Source organism: Bos indicus x Bos taurus, chromosome 14 (assembly GCF_003369695.1).
Source record: "Bos indicus x Bos taurus breed Angus x Brahman F1 hybrid chromosome 14, Bos_hybrid_MaternalHap_v2.0, whole genome shotgun sequence".
In the NCBI taxonomy this organism is placed as follows: Eukaryota; Metazoa; Chordata; class Mammalia; order Artiodactyla; family Bovidae; genus Bos; species Bos indicus x Bos taurus.
The window spans coordinates 37,493,395-37,518,852 of NC_040089.1; the positions used below are offsets into that span (position 1 = coordinate 37,493,395).

Sequence of the window (25,458 nt, forward strand, 5' to 3'; positions counted from 1 at the left end):
ATGGATGGAGGAGCCTGGTTGGCTGCAGTCCATGGGGTCACTAAGAGTCGGACATGAGCGACTTTCACTTTTCACTTTCATGCATTGGAGAAGGAAATGGCAACCCACTCCAGTGTTCTTGCCTGGAGAATCCCAGGGACGGGGGAGCCTTGTGGGCCGCCGTCTAGGGGGTCGTACAGAGTTGGACACGACTGAAGCGACTTAGCAACATGCTGCTGGCATGGTAACTGGTTGCATGAGAAAGCTACTCTTAATTCCTTTAATTATGTATCTTCTGCCTGGCCACTCATCTTTATTCAGTAGTTTTAGATCAAAAACACTGACTGTTGCAAAACATTTAAAGAAAAGAATCTAAAAAAGAAAGAAAAGCATCTCCCAACACTGAGGCTATTCAAAAGAACATTTATTATAAGCTCTGAAGTCAGTTCCAGAAACATTTTTGAGCAACAATAGCCCTACTAAGTGAAGGATGATGTTCATTTGGATAGAAATGTCATATACCTTAAAAAGCATTTATTATAAGCATTTATTTTAATGCATCGCATGCATTAACTCCCTATCCTAATTCCACCATTTCAATAACATGACTTTTCTGAACGTAGCATTCATAGGATGTTTCTAGAATCTAAGCACCATGTTTGTTCTAATTTGAACTATGATCTGGGTCTAGAATCGCACTGTAAATTAGCCTGTAACCTTGGACTAACCTAACTAATCCTCACTAAAACAAAAATCAAAAAGGAATATATTGGCTGATTCAAATGGTTGCTATAGGAAAAGAAAGAAACATGCATTTTCAAAAACAGCTGTATAAAATTATGGAAAGACAAAAATGGTCTTTAATGGTCTGAAGAAAATGTATTTTACAATTCAAAATTATACTTGAGATGGATGCACAGACTCTTGAAGTTTTCAAGAGCAGAAATGATACAGTATATACTAATTCAAAAGAAAAATACATTTGTAAATTTGCATCAAGATTTCATATGCCTAGTTAAAATTCTGATGTATTAAAAAAAAAATCATAACACTGGACCTGGGCCAGTTGGTATGCATAGGCAGATTTTATCACAAGCTTTACTTCATGATATAAAAGGTTCAAACGGAAAAATTTTAGACAATTCTGGTTAAAAAGTCATGAAATTTGAATTTTTCTTATCACAACCTATCATCTTATGCATACTTCTGTAAATAATGAAGCAACAGATGCTGTCACAAATAAAGGTCTTAGCATATATATATCTAGATAAATGTAACACTTTTGTATTAAAAATGATGTAAGCATCTAGAAAGGGGAAAACTCCAAATACTGATACAGTTGTGTCCTACATTAAGACCAGGAAGTTCTACCTCAAAGCAACTTAAAAATTTTCCAAATTAAAAAAAATGTGTGTGTGCAGGGGGAGGAAATGAGAAAGGAAATGGAGTATTCTACAAGGCATTTTGAAACGGTCTTGTTTTCAGCTAAAGAAACATGGCGCAAGTAAAAAAATTATGTAACTAATTCAGGATAAATTAATAAACTTGAGCATAAATGAAAACTGAATTTTGGATTGACCTGGCATTGCATATTACTGTTAGGGGAACAGCATATAAATTTCCCTTTGTATCACAAAGTTAGTGATGACCATAGCTAAAATGGAATTTTCTTTATATAGCAGGCAATAGAAAACAAGGATTCTAAATTAATCTAGGTAACTTATTTAGTACTGATGTGTAATATTTAATGCCTAATCAAAAGCAGCAAAAATTGAAATTTATAGACTGCTACTTAGAAAATGCAGCAAGAAAGCTTTTTTCTAATTCTTCTGATCTTCTGTAATGTTACAATTTTAGATTTAAGCAACATCAACAAACACAATCTTGTTTGTTCATTAAAAAATGTGGCCAACATAACCTTATCGATGTGTGGTCTCCTAATTTCCTAGATGTGAAATTAAGACCCAGTCACTTGCTCAAGATCACATGGCTTATCAGCACAAGACATTAGACTTTTTAACTCTTAGTTTGGTGCTATGATCTACCAGAATCTTTTAGACCCATAATTTGTTTAAACCAACAAACCACTGGGTATCATACTTAAGAGTTTAATCTAATAGGAATACAAAATCTTAGCACAAATGACTGGCCTGGAATTAAACCAGATTAAAAATTGCAAGTAAAACACTATATAAAATTGATGGTATCTATTGATTTCCAGATCTTATGTTTTACCAAAATTAGATAAAACTAAATAGAGGCTCAACTTAGCACTGCGAAGTCTAAATATATCCCAGCTTTGTTAATTTGTACGAATTTTCCTCTACATAGGTAGGAATTATGAGGGTTAAACACTCTTCAATCTTTAACAGCAATTTTACAGTATTTCTCAGAATATCTGTACTATTTTGAAAGAATAATAAATTCAGCAACATGATTCAGAGCTAAGATGACAGCTCCATACATAGCATGATGTCTCTAAACGTCTATTTTAACAAGAGCTAAATTTACCGCTTATAGTAAACTGTATCTCTCAATATTAACAGGTCTTCAAGAGGAGACTGTTATCTGCCAATAATAATTGTAAGAAAGATAAGCAATCTAAAAGCATAAATAATCTAGACAATACAAAATGAAATACTAACTGAATAAAACAAGAGGATTTTGTGGTGCTATTCTCTGTGCAGAAAAAAATATCGGGGATTTGCACATAATTCGAAAAGTAAACTAATTACCAAGGTTAGAAAACCATTAAGGTTTCAATACTATATAAAATCATCTGTTAAATTTAACCAAATAAAAATTCCTACTATCAGTCATGTGACAGATGTACTGAAGCAAATAGTTTCATACATCCTCAGAAAAACAGAAAATTAAGGCTAAAAAGATCAAACACCAAGTGTTCATTAAACCTTTCAGTCAATAATCTTTATTAACATGCAAGTGTCATTTGCCACAAGATACACAGTTTTCCTAATCTTTCAGTTCTTTTTCAATATTTTAAATTTGAGGTTACTTCTGGATCTAACATACAAAGTAACCTACTAAAGTGGGTCAAAGTTAAACTTTATTCTAGCTATTACCTTGACCTTTAAGATCATCACTTAGGTTTATAATTGGCATTATTTGTCACCAAGTAGCAGAATATAATTCTTGTACTTGATAATCTTCTATACTAAAATATGTACCAGTATGTCTTAAGAAGTTACTAAAATATATGCAATTAACATTTATATTTAACTGCTTTCAATAAGCTGGAAAGTACAATGTTAGGTCTTCTAAGTGGAAAAATTACTTTTATAGATCTTGGTTGTTTGTGGTCTTTGCAAGTTCCAGAAAAACTGGTCCATATTAAACCAGTCTCAAAGAAGCTAAAGGTTTTAATTTATAGACCCTGTAGTGACAGCTTTGTTTTGCTACTAAGATAAAGACTATAGTAAATCCAACGCTAGTGCTTCTTTTCCCATGACTAAGCAGAGACACTCTTATAGTTCTTAAAAAAAGTTTGTCTTAGTATAGAAGCTGAAAGGCCTCTCTTCTAAGTTTGACTTCAGCAGAAGACCCAGATTATGACATCCTGTCTACTGGGAAATGCGTTAAAAGAAGATGATAAACCTTATCAAAGTGCATTATAAGATCTGCACTGCATCTCTTCAGGTTTCAGTATTTTATAACATTTCAGCCGAGTGGAGGAAGACTAAAATAGTTCAGAGAAGTCTTGTTCTTAGGATCTAGATGAAGTTCAGGAGTCTTTTAAAGCATATTTAAATAATGAGAAGTGTACCTACAAGGGACTATTTAAGAATGAATATTGTAAAGGAAACTTTATAGTCAGTGAAAGTACAGTACTTTGGATTGGCCGAAATGCACAATGTACATGAAACCAAATGCACGTGTAATTTACTTGTTGACCATGTGGCTATGGTTCAAAAAGTCCCTGCTCCAAAAGCTGTACCTAGTACTCTTTCAAACTGATTTTAAATAAAGTTTTTTAATTGTAGCAATAAACAAAAAGACAAGATACACTTAAAACAATACTGCAGTTTATCAAAAGACACATAAGAAATTTCAACTCTCATGTCTTTGACAGTTATAAAAATCAGTATTTTGGCTAAGTTATAAACATGTTTATAATGCAATTATATGCAATTGCATAACTCTAGTAATGCTAATGACAGCTATAAGATCAGAATAGGTTTTTTAAAAAAAACACTAAAAACATAAAAATATGTAGCCCCATTATTTACCTGTAGAACGTGTTCAGTTTATGCCTAAATTTCAGCATTTATTTTATCATCACTTCTCTAATTAAAAAAAATCACATCCAAAGGATAAGGCAAAACCACCTACGAATTGGTATATTTGTTTATTTCTCAATTTGTGAAAATGTCCTTAATTCGTTGATGTAGCAAACAAACTTCAACTCTGATTGCTATGCAAAAGAACAGAAGATAATCTGCTTTGCAATGAACTTTAAAGTTCAACTGCACACAGGCAACATGCTATATATGAAAAAATTACTAACTGAACTACAGGTATTAAATACTGAAAAAGAGTTAACAGTTTATCATTATAATTTACTTTATTTAACAATCTAGGAAGTTCGCAGCCATCAGCAGTTCCAGTGCAATTTCAGGTGCAATTGGGAATTCAGGAATCTCCGTGGAGCTGTTAGTGTAGCGAACCTTGTAGGTAAAATACATGCATACTTTCGATAGCACATGTGAAGGGATCTCTCTAAAATTGACTTCATTAGTTTCATTCTCCGCAAACTGACCTGGAAAAGAAAAGGAATTTGTGATATATGGGCTGAACTGTGTTTTCCTCCAAATTTCTATGTTCCTCCAAAATTCCTAACTCCCAATACTTCCAAATGGGACTATATTTGGAGACAAGTATTTAAGGCCCTGGACCAACTTAATTGGTATCCTTATCAGAACTTTTCATGTCATGTTTTGACTTTAGACTTCCACCTTGTTCATCTGCAAAGAGAATTTTGGCTGTTTGAAAATTCTTAACTTTATCATCAAAGTGCTAATCCAGTAAAACAAACCAAGAAACTTCCAGTCATTTGGAGAATGGAGTAAGAAATGGCAACCCACTCTGGTATTCTTGCCTGGAAAACACTATGGACAGGACAGCCTGGCAGGCTACATTCCGTGGGGTTGCAAAGAGTCAGAGATGACTGTGCATGCACACGTACACATATGGAGAAAGAGATAAAGTAAATTAAAATTCCCCAAAATAAAATATGGCAAGAAACTTAAACTCTATAGACATTGCCAGATAGAATGTAAAACAGTATAAACCTCTTTGGAAAACAGTCTGACACTATCTTATAAAGTAAAATATATACTTATAGCCCAAAGAATCCACCTGCAATTCGGGAGACCTGGGTTCAATCCCTGGGTTGGGAAGATCCCCTGGAGAAGGGAATGGCTACCCACTCCAGTATTCTTGCCTGGAGAATTCCATGGACAGAGGCGTTTGGCAAGCTACAGTCCATGGGGTCGCAAAGAGTCAGACACGACTGAGGGACTTTCACTTATCAGAACGGAAGGTTAGGTTGCAGACACACAGAGGTTAGACAACAATGTGAAGACAGGGAGAAGACAGCTGTCTACAAGGCAAGGAGGGAGGCCCCAGAAGAAACCAACCCTACCAAATCTTTATTCCCATCCTTTGGAACTGTGAGAAACTAAATTTCTGTTTAAATCATCCAGTCACTGATATTTTGTTATGGCAGACTAATACAGTGCAAAAAGGATAAACCCAACTTGCATCAAATGAAGTAGCTAGCTCTGATTTCTGAGCAGAAACATAAAAAAAATACTATTAAGATTTAGTCTAGGTCAAGAGTCCCCAACTTCCAGGACCTGATGCCTGATGATCTGAGGGGGAACTGATGCAATAATAATAGAAATAAAGAGCACATTAAATGTAATACACAAATCATACCCAAACCACTCCCCCACCCCAGCCCCCAAGTCTGTGGAAAAATTGTCTTTCACAAAACTGGTCCCTGGTGCCAAAAAAGTTGGGGACCACAAGTCTAGGGAATCGAGTATTTATGGATAATCAGGAGCTCTGTGCTATGTTGCCATGTAAATATAAACAATAAGTGAAACACTAATTTAAAAAAATCTTTTCAAGGAAGTAAATCCACTGTTTTCCTCTTTAGTTTTTAAAAACATGACCATGTTAATGAGATCTCATAAGCCATTATATTTCTCTTTAATAACAGTTCATAAATTATTTTTAGTGATCTCTAAAAATTTCTTTAGCTATACAAACTTAAGATAATTTACCCTTTATTATTGGGATAAAATATTTTCTTGACCGTCTAGCATTAGCACTGTGCACTGAATAAAAAAAGACAGGAAAATGTACTTTCTGAGAAGAGAGCATTTTAAAAGTTTTCTATTAACGTCTATTGGTTAGGGGTAGGCTGAGGAAAAAGGAGAGAAGGAGCCAACAAATAATTCACAGCAATGAAGTTAGCTTTTCTTTCCCAATAACTACAACTCTCTTGCTTGGACATATGCATGAAATATTACCAATAGGCAGTTGTTAAGCCTTTGACACCAGATCACATTAGTGCTTTTTTTTGAGGTGAAATGCACATAACATAAAAGTCCCCATCTAAGATGTGTAATTCAGAGTAGATTCACAGTGCTGAGCAGCCAACCACTCTTATCTGGTTCCAAAACATTTTTGTCACCCCAGATAAAACCTTGTACCCTTTAAGCAGGGCTTCCCAGGTGGCAGTAAATTCTCCAGCCAGTGTGGGAGACCCAGGTTCAATCCCTGGGTTGGGAAGATCCCTTGTGTAGGAATGGCAATCCACTCCAGTATTCTTGCCTGAAAAATCCCATGGACAGAGGAGCCTGCTGGGCTATGATCTACGGGGTACAAAGAGTAGGACACGACTGAACAAGTGAGCACACATGCACACACCCTTTAAGCAATTATTTCCCACCCTCCACCCCCAGTCTCTGGAAAACACCAATTCACTTTCCGTCTCTACGAAATCATCTATTCTGGATACTTCATACAAATGGAATTATACAACATTTGATCTTTCGTGTCTGGCTTCTTTCACTCAGTATAATGTTTTGAAGGTGCATGTATCAGCATTACATTCCTTTTCACGTAAACGTGAAAATTGGTTTTAAGTTAAAGGAGATCAGGCCTACAAAATAAGCCAAAATTCTCTAATCTTAAGTTTTAACTAAGATTTTGTTGGCATTCATGAATTTCCCCCCTCAAGTACATCGTCGTTCTGTCTCGTAGAAAAGTCTAAAGCCATGCAACTCGGGAGCAACAAGTGCCGCTAGCACCCACAGTGGGGTCTCTAAGTACCATTTTCCACTTAAAAAAAAACCCAACCAACCAAAAACAAAAAAATCAGGGCTCTCTAGAAAAAGTTGCTTTCAGGATTGAGAAATAATGTACAAAATGAACCTGAGAACTGTTGTTATTACAGAAAGCAGTGGATATCCAAGACTAATAAAGCCATGTCACAAGGACGCAGAAGCCAACTTGATGTGCCCCCTGTGGCGTAAAAATGGAGCAAATGGAGCAATCTGAACATCAGTGAAAATGACTGCACAGGACTGAAAAATATCCAATATATATGCATACATGCAAACAAAACAAACATTCTTTACTATTGGAAGATGCTGGAGAACCAATTTGCTACTCTGAAAAATTACAAGGGAAAAAAAAATTAAGTGTTTATCCGTTTTTCCCCCCTGTACAGATTGTATTTCAGGGTAACCAAAGAGTTCTTTATTGGAGAATTCTAAGTAATAAATGTAGAAGAAACGACAGAATTAGAAAATCCCTGTTTTATAATTCTGAATGAAGTAAATTTCAGCAATAGCCCCAGTGAATGCTAAAACTATTATATGAAAGACTGACTGGGGAACTGCTCATGGACCAATCAGCTTGATAACTCTGGAACCCACTAACCAGTCTTGGCATTGCTAAAAGACACAATACAACAGGAATACAAGACTTCTACCTATAAAGTACTCTTGTTAGAGAGATGAACTGGATTTTAATCAAGCCTCCAGAGATCTAATTTTGAGTTTTCAAGATGAAACATGACTTAAGTCTAATCTGGATGTCGACAGTATACAAATAACCTGTCTCTAGTAAGACAAGGAAAGAAAAAAAAGAGTTTTGCAGGGGAACAATCATAGATTTCTGCAAGTGAAATGGCATTATGTCAGGAGTTTGCTTGAAATACTCTTAAAAAAAAAGTCAGAATAGATGAAACGAGATTGGCAAAATACTGATAACTACTGAAGCTGGTTGATGGGTACAGTAAGGTATGTTATGCTATTTTCTCCACATCTGGGTTATGTTTTAAAATTTCCATAGTAAAAAATATAAAAAAGGGATTGCAAAGGATCCCAAATAGCCAAAACAATTTTGAAAAAGAAAAAGGGGCTTAACACTTCCTAATTTCAAAACTTACTACAAAGCTGCAGAAATCAAAACAGTGCTATACTGGTATAAGGATAGATACATATACCAACAGGAAAGAATTGAGAGTCCAGAAATGAACCTACACACTTACAGTCAACCGATATCAACAAGGATGCCAAGACCATTCAATGGAGTCAAGTATGGTCTCTTCAACAAACAGTAATGGAATGTCCACAAGCATGAATGAAGCTGATTCATACTATATAAAAAATTAATAATATCAAGGACCTAAATGTTAGAGGTTAAACTACAGAGCTCATAAGAAAACATAAGGGTAAATCTTCATGACACTGAATTTGGCAATGGATATTTAGACAGGACTCATAAATCACAAACAACGAGAGAAAATAAACCGGACTTCATCACAATAAAAAAGGTTTAGTACATCAGAAGACACTATCAAAGGACTGTCCTGGTGGTCCAATGGGTAAGACTCTGCCTTGCCAACTTGGATGAGAAGGAAGTTTGGGGGAGAATGTATACATGCAAACGTATGACTGAGTTCCTTTGCTGTTCACCTGAAATGATCACAACATTGTTTGTTAACTGGCTATCCCCCAATACAGATTTTAAAAGTTTAAAAAGAAAAAAAAAGAATCCGCCTTGCAATGCAGGGGATGAAGGTTCATTTCCTGACTGGGGAACTAAGATCTCACATGCCTGTGGAGCACTGAAGCCCAGGCACTACAACTGCTGAGTCTACTAAGTCCACATGCCACAACTAGAGAGTTTGTGCTACAACAAAAGATCTGCCATGTCGCAACGAAGATTCCATGTGCTGCAGTGAAGATCCAATGCAGCAATCCTCTCAGAAAAAGATACTATCAAGAAAAAACACGGCCTACAGAATACAGAAAATATTTGCAAATTATGTATCTGGTAAGGGTCTAGTGACCAGAATTTATGTGCTGTGTTTAGTTGCTTCAGTTGTGTCCAACTCTTCGCGATCCCACAGACTGTAGCTCACCAGGCTCCTCTGTCCATGGGGTTTCTCCAGGCAAGAATACTGAAGTAGGTTGCCAAGCCATCCTCCAGGGGATCTTCCCAACTCAGGGATCGAACCCAACCCAGGGGTCTCCGGCATTGCAGGCACATTCTTTGCCAGGTGAGCCACCAGGGAAGCCCAAGAATACTGGAGTGGGTAGCCCATCCCTTTTCCAGGGGATCTTCCTGACTCAGGAATCGAACTGGGTTCTCTGGCATTGCAGGCTGATTTCTTTACCAGCTAAACTACCAGGGAAGCCCCCCAGAATTTATAGAGAACCCTTAACAACTCACAAACACAAGTCAATTAAAAAATGGGCAACAGAATTGAACAGATGTTTCTCAAAAGAAGATATACAAATGACCAAAAAGCACATAAAGGTATGTTTAACATTGTTAGTCATTAGGGAATTGCTAATCCAAACGACAATGTAAAGAGATACCACTTCACACTCACTAAGATGGCTAGAATCAGAAAAATAGAAAATAACCAATGTCAGAGAGGATGTGGATAAAGTAGAACCCTCAAACACCGCTGGTAGGAATGTAAAATAGTTCAGCCACAGTGCAAACAGTTCAGCATTTCCTCAGAGTTAAGCATAGAATTACTGTATGCTCCAGAAATTCCAATCCTCAAGAAAAACTTTCTTGAGGTAAAATGTTAAGAATAGATATTTGGGGAAAAAAAAAAAAGAATAGGTATTTGGGAGGCAGTAACTTAAATAAACTTCACATGTAACCAGGAGCACATATCACCACAGTCCTTCTATGGTGAACTCACCATGGAAAACTAACATAGGGAAAATGATCCTTCCTGTTACAAAATAAACAATTTGGTCTTAATAAAACTGCAGTAAATGACTGAAAACAGGAAATAGCAGATGCCATTTTCCCCCCAATGCAACGTAGAGAAAGTGTTAGCTGCTCAATCATGCCCGACTCTTTGCGACCCCATGGACTGTAGCCCGCCAGACTCCTCTGTCCATGGAATTCTCTAGGCAAGAATACTGGAGTGGGTTGCCATTCCCTTCTCCAGGGGATCCTCCCCACCCAAGGATCGAACCCAGGTCTTCTGCAGTGCAGGCAGATGCTTTATCATCTGAGCCACCAGAGAATGCAACATAACCATGCAATAATTAATGTTAGAACAGTTATTGTTCTAACTTTTAATGTTAGAACTGTTCTCTCTTTTAATGTTATGAGCTATTTAATTCAACTTAAATCACACTCATCAAACACTGAAAGTGAAGATACAGTATATTAAGAGGAAATAAAGAAATGTACCTACCTGGGCCACTCAACATGGCTTTTATTGTTCCTGATGTTAGCGCATGTTCTCTCTTTACAATAAACTCATGACCATCTGAAGATATCAATTTGACATACATGGCATCAGGGCCCTCACAGCCACCATAGGTTTTCTCTTCTCCATCTAAAGTAAGGAAGTAGTAAAATGATTTCTGACTCACAAAATGGATTAAAAACAAACAGGTTTACCAAAGTTAGTATTTGAATAGTTCAGACCTGGACCATTTCCCGAGATTTTAAAGTTTTTAACTTCTTGTATAACTAGTCTCTAAATATTTTGGCCACACAGTTTGTGGGATCTCAGTTCCCCAACCAGGGATTGTACCTGGGCCATGGCAGTGAAAAGTGCTGAGTCCTAACCACTGGCCCATCAAGGAACTCCCAAGTATATTTACTTTAGATGAAAATGTACCAGTGTTTTCAAGGGAATAGTAACAATTTGTGAACATAGCAGCACATTCGAATTTAAGACTAAAAGAAAACATTCAAATAGTAAAACTTTAAACCTGTCACTTGAAATACTCATTTTAAAAATAAAATGCATACGGTGTTTTGGAATAGATGTTTGTAGGCCATGTGAGTGCAACTTCTGACAAGCCCATATTCTCAAAATTAGGGCTTTCTTTACTTAAAAAATGATCAAAACATTTTACTGCTCAGTTTAAATTATTGCATGAATACTGAAGTAATGAATATAGGCAAGTATTTTTAAAAATTCAAAGCACAGGTGAGGTAGCTAGCAGCTACCTCCACTACCACCATGCTGGCTTTAGCCAGAGGAGTTTGTGCAATATAATTTTTTGAGGGAGTATGTACTTTTATACATCTGTTTACAATCTTTTCTCACATACATAATTTTACAAGTTTGTATTGACAGAAATTTAATTTTTATGATTACCAATATTTGAAAGAAAACATCTTAAGGCTTATTCTAAAAACTCAGGAAGCCTTAGTGAGAAGTACAGAAGCTGAAGCACTGTTTAATTACAAACATACATTTACTCATTCATCTGTTAATACAAATTCCTAAAACTGAGATTAATAAAGATCAAAATTACTTATGTTCTACCACTGCCAAAATTGTTTAATCTGAATATAATTGGGAGGAACCATTCAGACAAATCTAAACTTAAATGTGCCAGGAAAGACTTCACTCTTCACCCAATCTCTAAAGTAGGAAATTATTTAAAGGAGACAAAGAGATAAATAAATACAGTAAGTAATCCTTGACTGGATCCTTGATTTAAAAACTGTGAAGAACACTATTGAAGAAACTGAAATTTTGAATATGGACCAAATTAGGAGATGTATGCTTAAGGATTTAGTATGGAGTTTTATGTGCTGCATGTTCAGTTGTGGCCAACTCTGTGACCCCATCGACTGCAGCCCACTAGGCTCCTTTGTCCATGAAATTCTCCAGGCAAGGATACTACAGAGGTTTGTCATCTCCTACTCCAGAGGATCTTCCCAACCCAGGAATCGAACCAGAGTCTCCTGTAGCTCCTGCATCGGCAGGCAGATTCTTTACCACTGAACCAAATGGGAGGCTCCTTGAGTATTACATGTACAACTAAATAAATAATACAGGCAAAAAGGCTTATGTGTGTTTTTGTATGTATATGTGGGTATATAAACACACACACACAGGAAAAGCAAATATGACAAAACATTAACTGGTAAAGGCCACAGTGTATTATTCTTACAATTTTTCATAGTAAAAAGCTGGGGGACTCAAAAATGCAAGTAACTTCTAAATCTTCGACTATTCAAGCATACAGATTTTTAGCAGTTTTTGCCAACCTCTAAGAACAAAAATAAAAATAATTATCAAGTATTTAAATTTATACGTTTAGTGGTTTTGGGTTTTTTTTTTTTTGGAAACAAAACCATTTTCAATGTCGTTAGGAGAATTTCTAATTTCTTAAGTAACAATTACTCACTAGCAATCACAAATTAAATCTGGCACAATAATGTTACTGATCTGGCTTTCAGAAATATATAGTAAACACAGCTGTTGATACGAACAACTAATTTTCAATCCACTCTATTTTCTTACTTGCATTCACCGACTCTGAAGGTCTATCTTTGAGAAGAAAGCTTCAACTAATTGAATGACAAAATTACTTTTATATAACTTACCCATTATGTTCTTATGAAATTCTACTTTGCGTCCACAGGAACTTTAGTAGTTTCCTGAAAATATAACAATGCTATATTGAGATCAATGCCAGAATAACATGTTTTCGCCCATTATTATTTAATACATCATTTCGTGTTACAAGTGCAAGGACTCGGTCTCTCTCAGCTAGGTAAATTTCCCAGTCACCACAATAGGGAAGAGTATCAAGTTTCTGAACATCTGAGAAGATGATCACCTGCAGGACAGGGAATTCTAAATACAGATTTGTCTCCTACTCTTTTAAGGTAACTATTCTGACAACAGTTTAAACATACAGATGTTGTTCATTAGGAGCCGAACTGAACTTGAAAGAGACTCTTGGCTTTAATCATCTTTGTATATTATATCTGCTAGACACTGGTAGACACCAAAGCAAGTATTTGCTAAATGAATGACAACATGATCAACCCAAGGATGTGACTTTCATGAGAATAAAAAAGATAAGGCCTGCTCTCTTCTTAGGTAAGCGTGCACATCTATAATACATGTTCCATCCATTCTGCACAGAGGCTACCAAAGTTCTGAGATTTAACAGTGAAGGAGTTTAAAATTAATTCTTGAGAAATCTTAAATTTTACAAAAGAAATAACTGCTAAAGGAAAAGAGCTCATATTTTCAGCAATTTGTATTTTAACAGCATTTCTTCAAAGAAGATTTTATTTGTCCCATTATTTTTATGTCATTGCCAGGAAAACAGCATATTCTAATTACCCTGTTCTCTAAGAAATTTCTGACCAATAAACCTATGTCAAGGTAAAGTGTTAGTTGTTCAGTTGTGTCTGACTCTTAGCAACCCCATGGACTGTAGCCTTCCAGGCTACTCTGTCCATGGAATTCTCCCAGCAAGAATACTGGAGTGGATAGCCATTCCCTTCTCCAGGGTATCTTCCCAATCCAGGGATCAAACCTGGGGCTCCTGCATTGCAAGCAGATTCTTTATCATCTGAGCCACCAGGGAAGCCCTAAACCTATGTAATCCCTCACCTTAAAAAAATGATACCATTGACGTACAGCGAGGCTGAATGATTCGTTCCAGGTAGTGACAAAGTAGGAGTAAAAATTAAATGTTAGTCTAGAACCCTCTCCAAGAATGGAGGGAGATATTTAAGGGGCTATGTCTAAAGCAGGCAATATAACATTATTACCAAGTTGAGGGTCTAATGAGTATAAACACTGCACTAAATGCCTTGCATACGTTATCTTATTTTAAAACAATACTTCCACAGGGAAACTATCATTACCATTGTAGAGACTAGCAAACACTAAGAGGCTGCTCTACTTGCTCAAGGTTTCCACAGCTTAAGTGGCAACATGAGAATTTAAACCTAGATAGGTTTGCTTTAGAGCCCACATTCCCTTCCATTATTCCATAAAGCCATGGTAATAAATTTCGGCTCCTATTAAAACTTCTTTTCGACTACTGCTGAGAGGTGCCGATATAAATCCTTAGATAAGTTATTTAAAATTTAAAACCAGTACTATGTCTGCTACTGCTAAGTCACTTCAGTCGTGTCCGACTCTGTGCGACCCCAAAGATGGTAGCCCACCAGGCTCCCCTGTCCCTGGGATTCTCCAGGCAAGAACACTGGAGTGGGTTGCCATTTCCTTCTCCAATGCATGAAAGTGAAAAGGGAAAGTGAAGTTGCTCAGTCATGTCTGACTCTTGACCCCATGGACTACAGCCTACCAGGCTCCTCCGTCCATGGGATTTTCCAGGCAAGAGTACTGGAGTGGGGTGCCACTGCCTTCTCCAGTACTATGTCATTACGGTAATAACAGTAAGCTATTTAAAGAAGTTTTCAGTCATTATTAGTTTCTTCTGTTCATTTTATGGTAATAATAGTAAGCAATTTAAAGAATTTTTCAGTCATTATTACTTTCTTCTGTTCATACTGCTTTGTACTCATCCTAAAAAACACACACACACACACACAAAAGGAAAAAATGCTAGAAAAGGTAGAATTTCAAGTGCTAACTTTTCTTTAAAAAATCTCCAGAGTAAAAGCTTTAGGATGTTTATTTAACTAGCAGTAGCTAAGCAACCATGAAAAGTCACACCTCAGAAGCCTTCTGGGTAGCAACAGTTTTTCTATGGACTTCTTAATATAGTAAATAAATTCCATAATTTATACAAGGGTTAATGGCTGAGTGGGAAAGGGAGCTCCCCATGACTAACAAAGAGTAAATCAACATCAACAAGAGTAGACTCTGATACCTAAGAAGTTAAAATAATTGAAATGATTAAATTTGGACTTAACCCACAGATAACCTATATAAATCTAAGTTTGGGGTTACAAAAGCTCAGTGTGAACATTTACTCTGTAACTGAGCAAGTTTCAAAATAGGAATTAGGTAGGTAAAAGGAAGAGATTAAACAGTGGAAGACATGAACAGTGGAAGACATGAACAAAGGCTTGATGTCATTGTGTTTTAGAGAGTCATATATAAAATTACTTTTAGCATTTTTTTTTTAATGTTTTGGTAAAAAAACAGAAATTCTGGTGAGCCTAAGGCCTGTACTGAAGCCAGTTTTCAGCCTAGTGTCACTGAACACCAAAAAGATCTTTTAACAGCCCATCCCTTATTTGAAATGTTACCTTTGTCATGCACTATATTACTACATACACTATATTACTACTATATTACTATCATACGCTGTATCATACACTATATTACACGGATTTCTAGACTGTATTCTGTTCCATCAATCTTGTTTATACCTGACCAATATTCCCACTGTTTTAATTACAATAGTGTGATAAATATGCTTTTGCTAAAGAGTTGGGCAAGTCCCCATTTTGTGATCACACATTTCTTGTTAGGTCTACTTTTAGCACTTTACAGTTCCCATTATGAATGAGATCTGTCTTATACTATACTTTCTGAAAGGCTATTGCTGGTGTTTTAAAGAAAACCTTTTAAACTCAGTAAGTTGATCTTGTATTCTAGCATCTTAACCGAACTCTCTTACTAGTTCTAACAGTTTTTCAGCTGACTTGCTTGGATTAGCTAAGTAGATGAGAGCAACAGCTGCAAATCTACAGCTCTGTAGATGTCTAACGCATTACTCACAAGAATATAATAGCAATTAAAGAACCAAATGTTAAAACAAACAAACACACACCCACTGAACTCCAGAAACATATCAGAAGAAAAAAATACAAATAGCTCACAGACCCCTATAAAAATGTTTGGTTCCAAAGGAAACATGAAAACTAAAATATTACACTGATGTATAGAACAGTCTTTTGGACTCTGTGGGAGAGGGAGAGGGTGGGATGATTTGGGAAACGAGTGAGTCGCCAGTCCAGGTTCGATGCGCCAGTCCAGGTTCGATGCACGATACTGGATGCTTGCGGCTGGTGCACTGGGAAGACCCAGAGGGATGGTGTGGGGAGGGAGGAGGGAGGAGGGTTCAGGATGGGGAACACGTGTATACCTGTGCTGGATTCATGCTGATACATGGCAAAACCAATACAATATTGTAAAGTTAAAAAATAAAAAAAAGAGAAAAAAAAACAAACTTGCTAAGAACCATGATTTGAACAGGAGGGGAAATGGGTAATATGAAACAAAAATAGTATAAACTTACAAAATATTCTGGGGCAGTGAAAAGGATTAAGTTAAATATATGTATGTAATAACATGGAAATACCACTAAGATAAACTTAACTTTTCTAAAAGCAGGTAAGAATGATAGGTATAGTTTTATGCCATTTATGAAAAATAAATGATTTCTTACCTATTAAACTCATGTTTTCTGCAGGAAAATATATAAAAATGACCCTGAATAGCCAAAACAATTCTGAGAAAGAAGAACAGAGTCAGAGGTGACATATTCCCTAATGTTAAACTACACTACAAGCTGCTGTGCTGCTGTTTAGCCACTCAGCGATAAATGGAGTCTTACATGTACGATGCAGAAGGCATGCTATGCTATGCTTAGTTGCTCAGTTGTGTCTGACTCTTTGCGACCCCATGGACTGGAGCCCGTCAGGCTCCTCTGTCCATGGGCTTCCTCAGGCAAGAATACTGGAGTGGGCTGCCATTTCTTTCTCTATACTACAAACTACAGTAATCCCAACAGTATGTAAAAACAGTCTCACAGACTAATGGCAGAACAGAGAGCCCAGAAATGAGACCACAGTTACATGATCAATTCATCTATGTTAAAAGCAGCAGAAATATTCAGTGATAAAAAGACAGCCTCTTCCATAAATGATGTTGGGAAAACTGGGCAGCTTATATGCAAAAGAAACAAAACTGAACTTTCTCACACCATATACAAAAATAAACTCAAAAGTGCATTAAATACTTAAAACGTAAGACCTGAATCATAAAGCTCCTAGAAGAAAACATAGGCAGTACATTCCTTGACACTGGTCTTAGCAGTATTTTGGGGGATATGTCTCCTTAGGCAAGGAAAACAAAGCAGAAGTAAACAAATGGGACTGCAGCAAATTAAAGAAAAAGCTTGTGCAAAACAAATGAAACTGTCAACATAATTAAAAGGCCACCTATTGAGTGGGAGAAGTTTGTAAACAGTATGTCTGATAAGGGGTTAACACCCCAGATATGGGGTTGGCCAAAGCTGAAGCTCCAATACTTGGGCCACCTGACGTGAAGAGTCAACTCACTGGAAAAGACTCGGATGCTGGGAAAGACTGGGGCAGAAAGAGAAGAGGGTGACAGAGGATGAGACGACTGGATGGCATCATCAATTCAATAGACATGAGTTTGAGCAAATTCTGGGAGATAGTGAAGGACAAGGAAACCTGATGTGCTGCAGTCCATGAGGTCGAAGAGAGGAGGACACAACTGAGTGACTGAACAACAACAAAAAAGTTCACTAACATCTTATGGAAAAACCAGAATGAACTTTTTGGCCAATCCAATATTTAAAGAATTCATGAGACTCAAAATAAAAAACCCCCAACCAACCCAACTGAAAAATGGGAAGAGGACCAGAATAGACATTTTCCCAACGAAGACACACAGACAGCCAAACAACACATGAAAAGATGCTCAACGTCAAAAATCACCAGGGAAATGCAAATTGAAACCATAATAAGATACCATTTGAGACCTGTCAGAATGGCTATCCTTATTTTTGACAATGAATAACAACAAGCACTGGCAAGGATGTGGAGAAAAGGGAACCCTTACACAGCATTGGTAGGACTGTAAATTGATGCAGCCACTACGGAGAACAGCATGGAAGTTCCTCAAAAAATTAAAAATAGCACTACCATAGATCCAGAATTCCACTTCTGCAGATTTTTTCTAAAGTCAACAAAAATGCTAATTCAAAAAAATGCATGCACCCCTGCATTCATTTTAGCATTATTTACAATAGTCAAGATGTGGAAGCAATTTAAGTGCCCATCAACAGATGATAAAGACAGGACATACACAATTCAAGATTACTCATACAAAAGAGTATTAGTCATAAGAATGAGATCTTGCCACCTGTGACAAGATGGATATCACACTAAGTAAAATAAGTCAGAGAGTGAAAGACAAAAACTGTATGATCTCACTTACATGTGGAATCTAAACACCAAAATGAATGAACAAACATAACAAAACAGAACCAGACTCACAGAACAAACCAGTGGTTGCCACATAGGAACTGGGTGGAGGAATGAGTCAAACAGACAAGGGAGATTAAGAGGCACAAAACTTGGGAGGGGACATACATATACCTATGGCTGATTCATGTCGATATTTGGCAGAAACCAACAAAATACTGTAAAGCAATTATCCTTCAATTAAAAAAAAAAAAAAAGAGGTAACAAACTTCCAGTCATGAAACTTCTGGTCATGAAACGTGGATAAAACGTAAAGCATCGGGAATACAGTCAAATATTTTAACATCTTTGTATAGTAACAGATGGCACTAGACTTATCATCGTGGTGATCATTTTGTAATGTATAGAAATACTGACTCATCCCTGGTGGCTCAGACAGTAAAGAATCTGCCTGCAACGTGGGAGACCTGGGTTTGATCCCTGGGTAGGGAAAATCCCTTGGAGGAGGGCATGGCAACCCACTGCAGTTATTCTTGCCTGGAGGAGCCCCATGGACAGTATTCTTGCCTGGAGAAGCCTGGTGGGCTACGGTCCATGGGGTCACAAACAGCTGGACACAACTAAGCGACTAAGCACAGCACATGCTGTACATCTGAAACTAATGTATTATTGTAGGTCAATGACACTTCAGTTTTTTTTTTTAAAGAGCACTGAAATACATGTCTGAAAGTACTAGTTATCTCTAGTCATTTAGAAAACTATAATTTAAAACTGATTTTTTAAAAAGAAACAAGTATGTGGAACTAAGCTGCTTTTGAAGGAAACAATGGTCAGTCAGCCTGATAATTTGTTCTTAACAATAATGTGTAAGAATATGACTGATTTGAAAAATGAAGTAAATTACATTAACCAAAAATTATCTAATGTTATTAGAGAGGCTTTGGCCATTAATACAAATTGACAGAAGTTACACAATTCTAGTTTGTAAAAAGACATTAGAATATTTTGCCTAGAATATGCTTATAGTGTTGCTGAATTTATGTCTCAGGATGATATAAAATGCTCATTCTGGGACTTCCCTGGTGGTCCAGTGGTTAAGACTCTGAGCTTCCAATGCAGAAGACATGGGTTCAATCCCTGATAGAGGAACTAAGATCCCACAGGCCACCCAACACAGCTGAAACATTAAAAAAAGAAAAAACATTTTTTTTCTATCTTGAGACTCAGATAGGTTTAAGTAATAAGACTTCTGTTTCTTCATCTCCCAAATGAGGAAACTGGACTAAACTGTGTCTAAAGTCCGTTCCAGCTCTACTATTTTATGACTGAACCCATCTGAAATTCACCCTCCCTCTACAAGTGCCCATAATTCCCAATTTCTCATCTTTATTAAACAGAGTGGCTCCCACACAGCACAGAACTCAAGAGCTTCAGAGCGCTGTGTGTTCCACTGAGGCTGTCCTGTCTGCCACACCCTGTAACCAATCTAATCTCCCTCTCAGGCAATGATGTCCAAACTCCTTTGTCTTAGTCTAAAACGCAACAGCAAAAGGGCTTCCCTGGTGGCTTAGTGGTAGAGAATCAGCCTGCCAATACTGGAGACACGGGTTCGATCCTTGGGTTGGGAAGATCTCCTGGAGAAGGAAATGGCAAGCCACTCCAGTCTTCTTGCCTGGGAAATCCCACGGACAGAGGAGCCTGCCAGGCTCCAGTCCACAGGGTCCCAAAAAGCGGGACACAGCTTAATGACTAAACAACAATTATACATTCTATGCACTATAAAAACCTTTCAACGATGGACTAAAAATAAAAAACAAATACAAAGGAAAGCCAGAGCTTGCTTCACTCCATTGTTAACATGAGGACTGGCACCATACACACCTCACAGTCTTTATACTTAACTCCCTGACCCTCCTCTGATGTAGTTAACCCACCCAAAATCCCAATCCTGGCCAAACCCAATTCTCCACCTAGCTCAGGCCTCAAATAAAAAAGCTCAACTGGCTAAAGAAAAGTCACAACCATTTTGACTGGTCTCTATTTTAAACCTATTTTAAACAGGGACTTGGTATCACAGTAATCCCCTTAACTAACTATTAACTGGCTTTCCTACTCAGAAAATTTACAGCTCTTAAACCTCCCACATTCCTCTCCTCCCTACCCTAACCACTTCACTTATGTCACCAAGAAAACAGAACAAATCACTTCAAATGCCTTGTCTTTTCCACCTTCATCCTACCTGCATACCTATATACCATATACTCTGTCCATTTTCCTGTTTCAAAAGCTGCATAAAAATCATCCTTCCTACCACAGTGATCCAAGAACTTTGCTCCACCCCTATTCCCATCAACACATCAAATGCTGTAACATCATCAAGACCACCCACTTCTCCATAACCCACAATAATCAGTCTTTTTAGACTACTAGTCCAATCAAAGTGCTCTTGTCAGATTTCAACTACTCAGTCACTAGGTCAATTTTTAATCTTCATATTACTCTTTTATAGTTGACTCCAACCTCTTTTCTTCCATTAGTATTACAGATGCCACACCCTCCTGGCCTTTCGGTTCCCATCACTGCTCCTCTAACCAGAGTGCTCCCTTCCCAGCCATCTGCTTCTTCTCCATTAATACTCTTGATGTCCTCTGGTCTGTAGTTTTAAGTACCACCAATAAAACACGACTCCAGGATTATCTCCCGAGCCTGACTTCCGCTCTGAGCAACAGTAGGGGTATTCTATTGCCTACTACTGCACATATTCTGAGCTGTATAAAATTATCAAATTTAGTACACTCTATACAGAACTCCTGTTTTATCCCTTAGAAACCAGTGCACCCTCCCCAGTCTTCCTCATTCCAGGAGATGGTGCTACTGTTCTCCCAGATGTTTGGGCAAAACAAGGTGATTCTTCCAGATTTTTTGTCCTGGGGTTAGTAAGACCCATTTGGCTCCATCTTCAAATTATACTCCGAATCAGACCGCTTCTCACTTCCAACTCTACATCTCTAGTTCAAGCTACTACAGCTCAACTACAGCTCAACTGAACTACTACAAGCTGCCTTAGGAGCTGGTTTCTCCACTTTCCTCCAACTCAGTTTGCCACTCAGCAGTTAGTCATCAAAAGCATTCCCCTATACAAAATCCCCTAATGGCTTCTCATTACAAACAGAACAAAGACAATAAAGTTCCATTTCATTTACTGCTTGCTAACCATTCTGTTCTCACCTCCCATCACTCTTCCTTACGCTCCAGCCACAATGACCTTCTAAGTACTGTAATGGGTCAAGTTCATTTCTCTTAAGGTCTATGCATTTGCAGTTACTGCTCTCTCAAAAACTCTTCCTTCAGCTCTTCATTATTTTGGTCTCCAGGCAAAACCTTAAGTCTTCAGAGAAGCAGGTCTTCCTTGAGCACTTCTCTTTCAAAATGACACACTCTCACCCTAGTCACCCTAACTTAATCTAACTCTAAATCTAGTTATATTCTCTTTACATTTATCGCCATCTGAAACTATGTTTGCTTACTTAATGTACAGTCTCTTTCCTCAAGCTCCAAGAGGGCAGGCTTCATGTATAGTGCCTAACATATAGAAGATGAAGATGCTCAATAAATATTTGAGTGAATGGCACTGTAGTTTTCTTAATCACCAAAGCTTGAAATCACTGATGAGATTTTTCTGATCTTATTTAATAATAGAACAGTAAACATTTAGGACGGATTAGCTAAAATGCATTAATACATACCAGTGTAAATACAAAGACTTTTCAGATATTTTCTAATACTGAAAAATCTACAAAAAGAAAAAAAAGATAAACAGTTACACCTTGTTTTCAATGTGTGGTTGAGTGCCTCTATTTTTTTCATGTTTTGAGTGTATTTCTGATTTGTAGAAGTGTCGAAACAGGTTGTGTGCTGGAGTTCCTTCAAGACAAAAACAAACCCAGCTTGGTCTAGGCCATTACCTGTTTCCCATCTGTAGTTATTCGATGAAGTCATGTACATGACCGTTCTGTAGCAATAAATGCGCCATTTTTATTAAAAAAAAAAAAAACCAAAAAAGCAATTTATAGGATACAAATACTTTAGAACTTGATATATAGAACTGACTCTAACTTCTGACTACAAACTATTGCCTAATCATATTACAGAATTACTATAATGAAATGAAACTAGCATCTTCCATTTGAAATAAATTTATATATATATAACTTGGAATGGTAGTTACTGGTTATTAGGTCGATCTCATACTTAAGGAAAAAAGGACAGTCATTTAAAAATTAAGAGGCCAAAATCATCACTGGCAATAAACACTTAATATCCACGATGACAGGGGCCATAGTTGTCTCTTTGCCATTGTATCTCCGAAATGAATGAATCCACGTGTGAACAGTGGTGTTTTAACATCATGAATTATACCACAATTACAATGTAAACGAGATCGGAGATGTCTCATTTTAGTCCACTAAACAAAACAGGAAAACTACCTGGCGATGAAAAAGCAAATTTGGTAGTTTGAAAATAAGGTTTTAAAACTCTAAAGGATTTCGGTTGTTTTCTATACTGAAGGCGACGCAGAGTAGAAATGCTCGCACTAGTAACTCGAACTCCATAAACTAAAGAGGTCCACAGGAGAAACTTAATGGCCACCGTACTTGACACTGGAGGCCTCCATCAGATAAGACTGGGCGGCAGATGCTCGACAGACCCAAACCACCAAGTCGGGCAGAGATTACCCAACAAGTTGCCCCGAAAGTAAAGTTCTCGGGGTCCCGCTACAGGAAAGAGCGAAGGCCCTCTTCTGTGAGTGGGGACCGGCTCCAAGGAAAGGACGAACCTGAGTGCACCCGGGGAAAGCAAAAAAGGAAAAGCCACAGGGCTGCCATGTTCCTAACTCCACCCTCCTCACGCTCAACCCAGAAGAGGCCCAGTCTCGCCAGCCGCCGCCCCTCCTTCCTCCCTTTTCCAAGCCCACCGAGCGGCGCCAGGGAACGTCCCGCCGCCCTCCTCTCCCCTCCCCCAAACCAGGAGCCGAAGCGGCAGGGCAAGGTTAAGCTTCCGTTCCTTCCCCGCCCAAATGGGAAGGGGTGGGAAGTGGGATGGCGAGAGCACTCAGTACGAGCCTCCCCCGTCCGCCACGCGGGCCCAGAGCTCCGTTCCCACCCCAGCCCGAGACTCACTCGTCAGCTCCGCAGCTACCGCAGCCACCGCACCGGGTCCCCGCGCACCGCCACAGCCCCTACACCAGGGCCGCCCCCCCACCCCCAGCTGCCTGCCGCCGTGGGTTCCGGGGCAGCAAGAGGAATCACTTCCGCTGGGTCACAGATGCCTTCTATGCGCGGGAGATTAGTACCTGGTGAGGCGGAGACGCTCCGAGGCCGTTGCTTGCCGGCGTCTACAGGAAGTGCGCAGCGCCCTCCTCCCTTCTTCCACGGGCCAGCCTACGAGGACGGCGGTGCCGGGAAAAGTCTCAGCCAATCCTATTTTGGGTCTTCTGATTCCCAGCATGCAGCGCCGACCCTAATCTGATTTCCGAAGGGACCTCATCCTTGAAGCGGTGCTGGGAGTGGAGGAGGTCGGGGGTCCGAGGCACCATTGCATCCTGGGATTTGTAGTTTCTCTAGCGGGTACTGCCGTGTTAGGCGGAGTCAGCGCTGCAACCTGGAACTTGTAGTTTCTTACGCCGAGTCTTAAAGAGTCTGGTAATTTTGGAGGTTGTCCCTACCCCTCCTTTGCGGGTAAGCCTAGACGTAGCAGACGTCCGCAGAAGAAAGGTCGGAAAGTGGGGGTGCGGTTTCTGTGCTAACAAGACCGTGCTCTTTATGAAGCACTTTCTGTCTTTTGTGAAAAGTTGCAGAGCTTATTGAAGAGCATCTCGGCAGCTCGCGAAATCGCTGGCCTCATTTCCTCTCTTCCCGGTACTTTTCAGTGTTTACTGAAAGCAACCACGCCCCCCACCCCCACTCGGAGGCCTTCACCCCGTCGCCTGTCTCCCCCCCAGGCAATCATTCACAGAAACTACGGCCACCAGTACCCACTTCTGACACCATCTTTGTCATTGCACGCCCCCTCTGCCTCTCCTTCCTCTGCTCTCTCTCCCGCTGTCTCCTCGGCGCACCATCTCCCCACTCCTCCCATCTGCCTATCCTTTTTACAGATCTTACCTCCACTTAAGATGGGGTTCTATCCTGAGAACTCATGGGAAGTTGACAATATCAGTGGAAAATGCACTGGATAGACGTAACCTATTCAACACAGTTTAGCCTACTTATATCCAACCTGCAGTTGGGCAGAGATCATCAAATACAAAGCTTATTTTACAATAGAGTGTTGATTATCTCAGGTAGTTTATTGATTACTGTACTGAAAGTTAAAAACAGAATGATTGTAAATATATAGGTGGTTTACCCTCCTGATTGGGTAAGTGATTAGAAGCTTCAAAACCGAGGAGAGAGTATTATACTGCATCTTTCATACTGCATATAGCCCAGGAAAAGATTAAATAAGATTCCAAATTGTGTACGGTTTCTTCTGAATCTTACAGCTTTTTCACCATCATAAAGTCAATTATAAATTGAACTATCATAAGTCAGAGCCGCCTTTATCTGCTTTCCTGTGGTGAAATTTAGGCACCCTTCCAGGAAGAGTGAAACAGCTAAATAAAGTTCGCCCTCTGTTTACCGGACTGAAGCATGAAAAGAATGTAGGGCCAAGACTCTCACCATTGCAAGTTGCTCAACTAGGACTGTTGTGTAATGATGTCCACAAAAGGAAAACACAGGCGACCCAGAGTTTGTTGACCTAATTAGTGACTTTTGCCTGAAAGACACTTTTACTTCATTTGGCAGATTAAAAAGTGTTGCAAAAGCAATACCGGACAGACTGTTGGAGGTTAATTTTTCCCAGCCTTTGCAAAAATAATTAAGGTTTTTTGGTTATAAATGGCACCCCACTCCAGTACTTTTGCCTGGAAAATCTCAT

The 25,458-nt window shown here is 38.5% G+C and overlaps 1 protein-coding gene across 4 annotated transcripts; it reads right to left on the reverse strand.

The window, feature by feature from the left end:
* Positions 1–388: 388 nt before the first annotated feature.
* Positions 389–24,037, reverse strand: ELOC (elongin C). 4 transcript variants are annotated; one of them, XM_027561206.1, is made up of 5 exons: positions 23,831–23,871; positions 22,224–22,270; positions 12,907–12,960; positions 10,748–10,891; positions 389–4,756 (listed from the first exon to the last, which is right to left on the reverse strand). In XM_027561206.1, exons 3-5 carry the CDS (start codon positions 12,908–12,910, stop codon positions 4,566–4,568), a joined length of 339 nt encoding a protein of 112 aa, XP_027417007.1. In that variant the 5' UTR covers positions 12,911–12,960; positions 22,224–22,270; positions 23,831–23,871; the 3' UTR covers positions 389–4,565. The 4 variants fall into 4 exon arrangements, with proteins under 4 accessions (XP_027417007.1, XP_027417006.1, XP_027417005.1 ...); XM_027561205.1 differs by lacking the exon at positions 23,831–23,871 and adding an exon at positions 23,658–23,736; XM_027561204.1 differs by lacking the exon at positions 22,224–22,270 and having other exon boundaries at positions 23,831–24,037.
* Positions 24,038–25,458: the final 1,421 nt, after the last annotated feature.

Excerpts from the sequence above, each read along its gene's own strand:
- ELOC (XM_027561204.1), bottom strand. Across the intron at positions 4,757-10,747 it reads AGCCATGTTGAGTGGCCCAG|GTCAGTTTGCGGAGAATGAA; the intron begins GTAGGTACATTT and ends TTTCTTTTCCAG.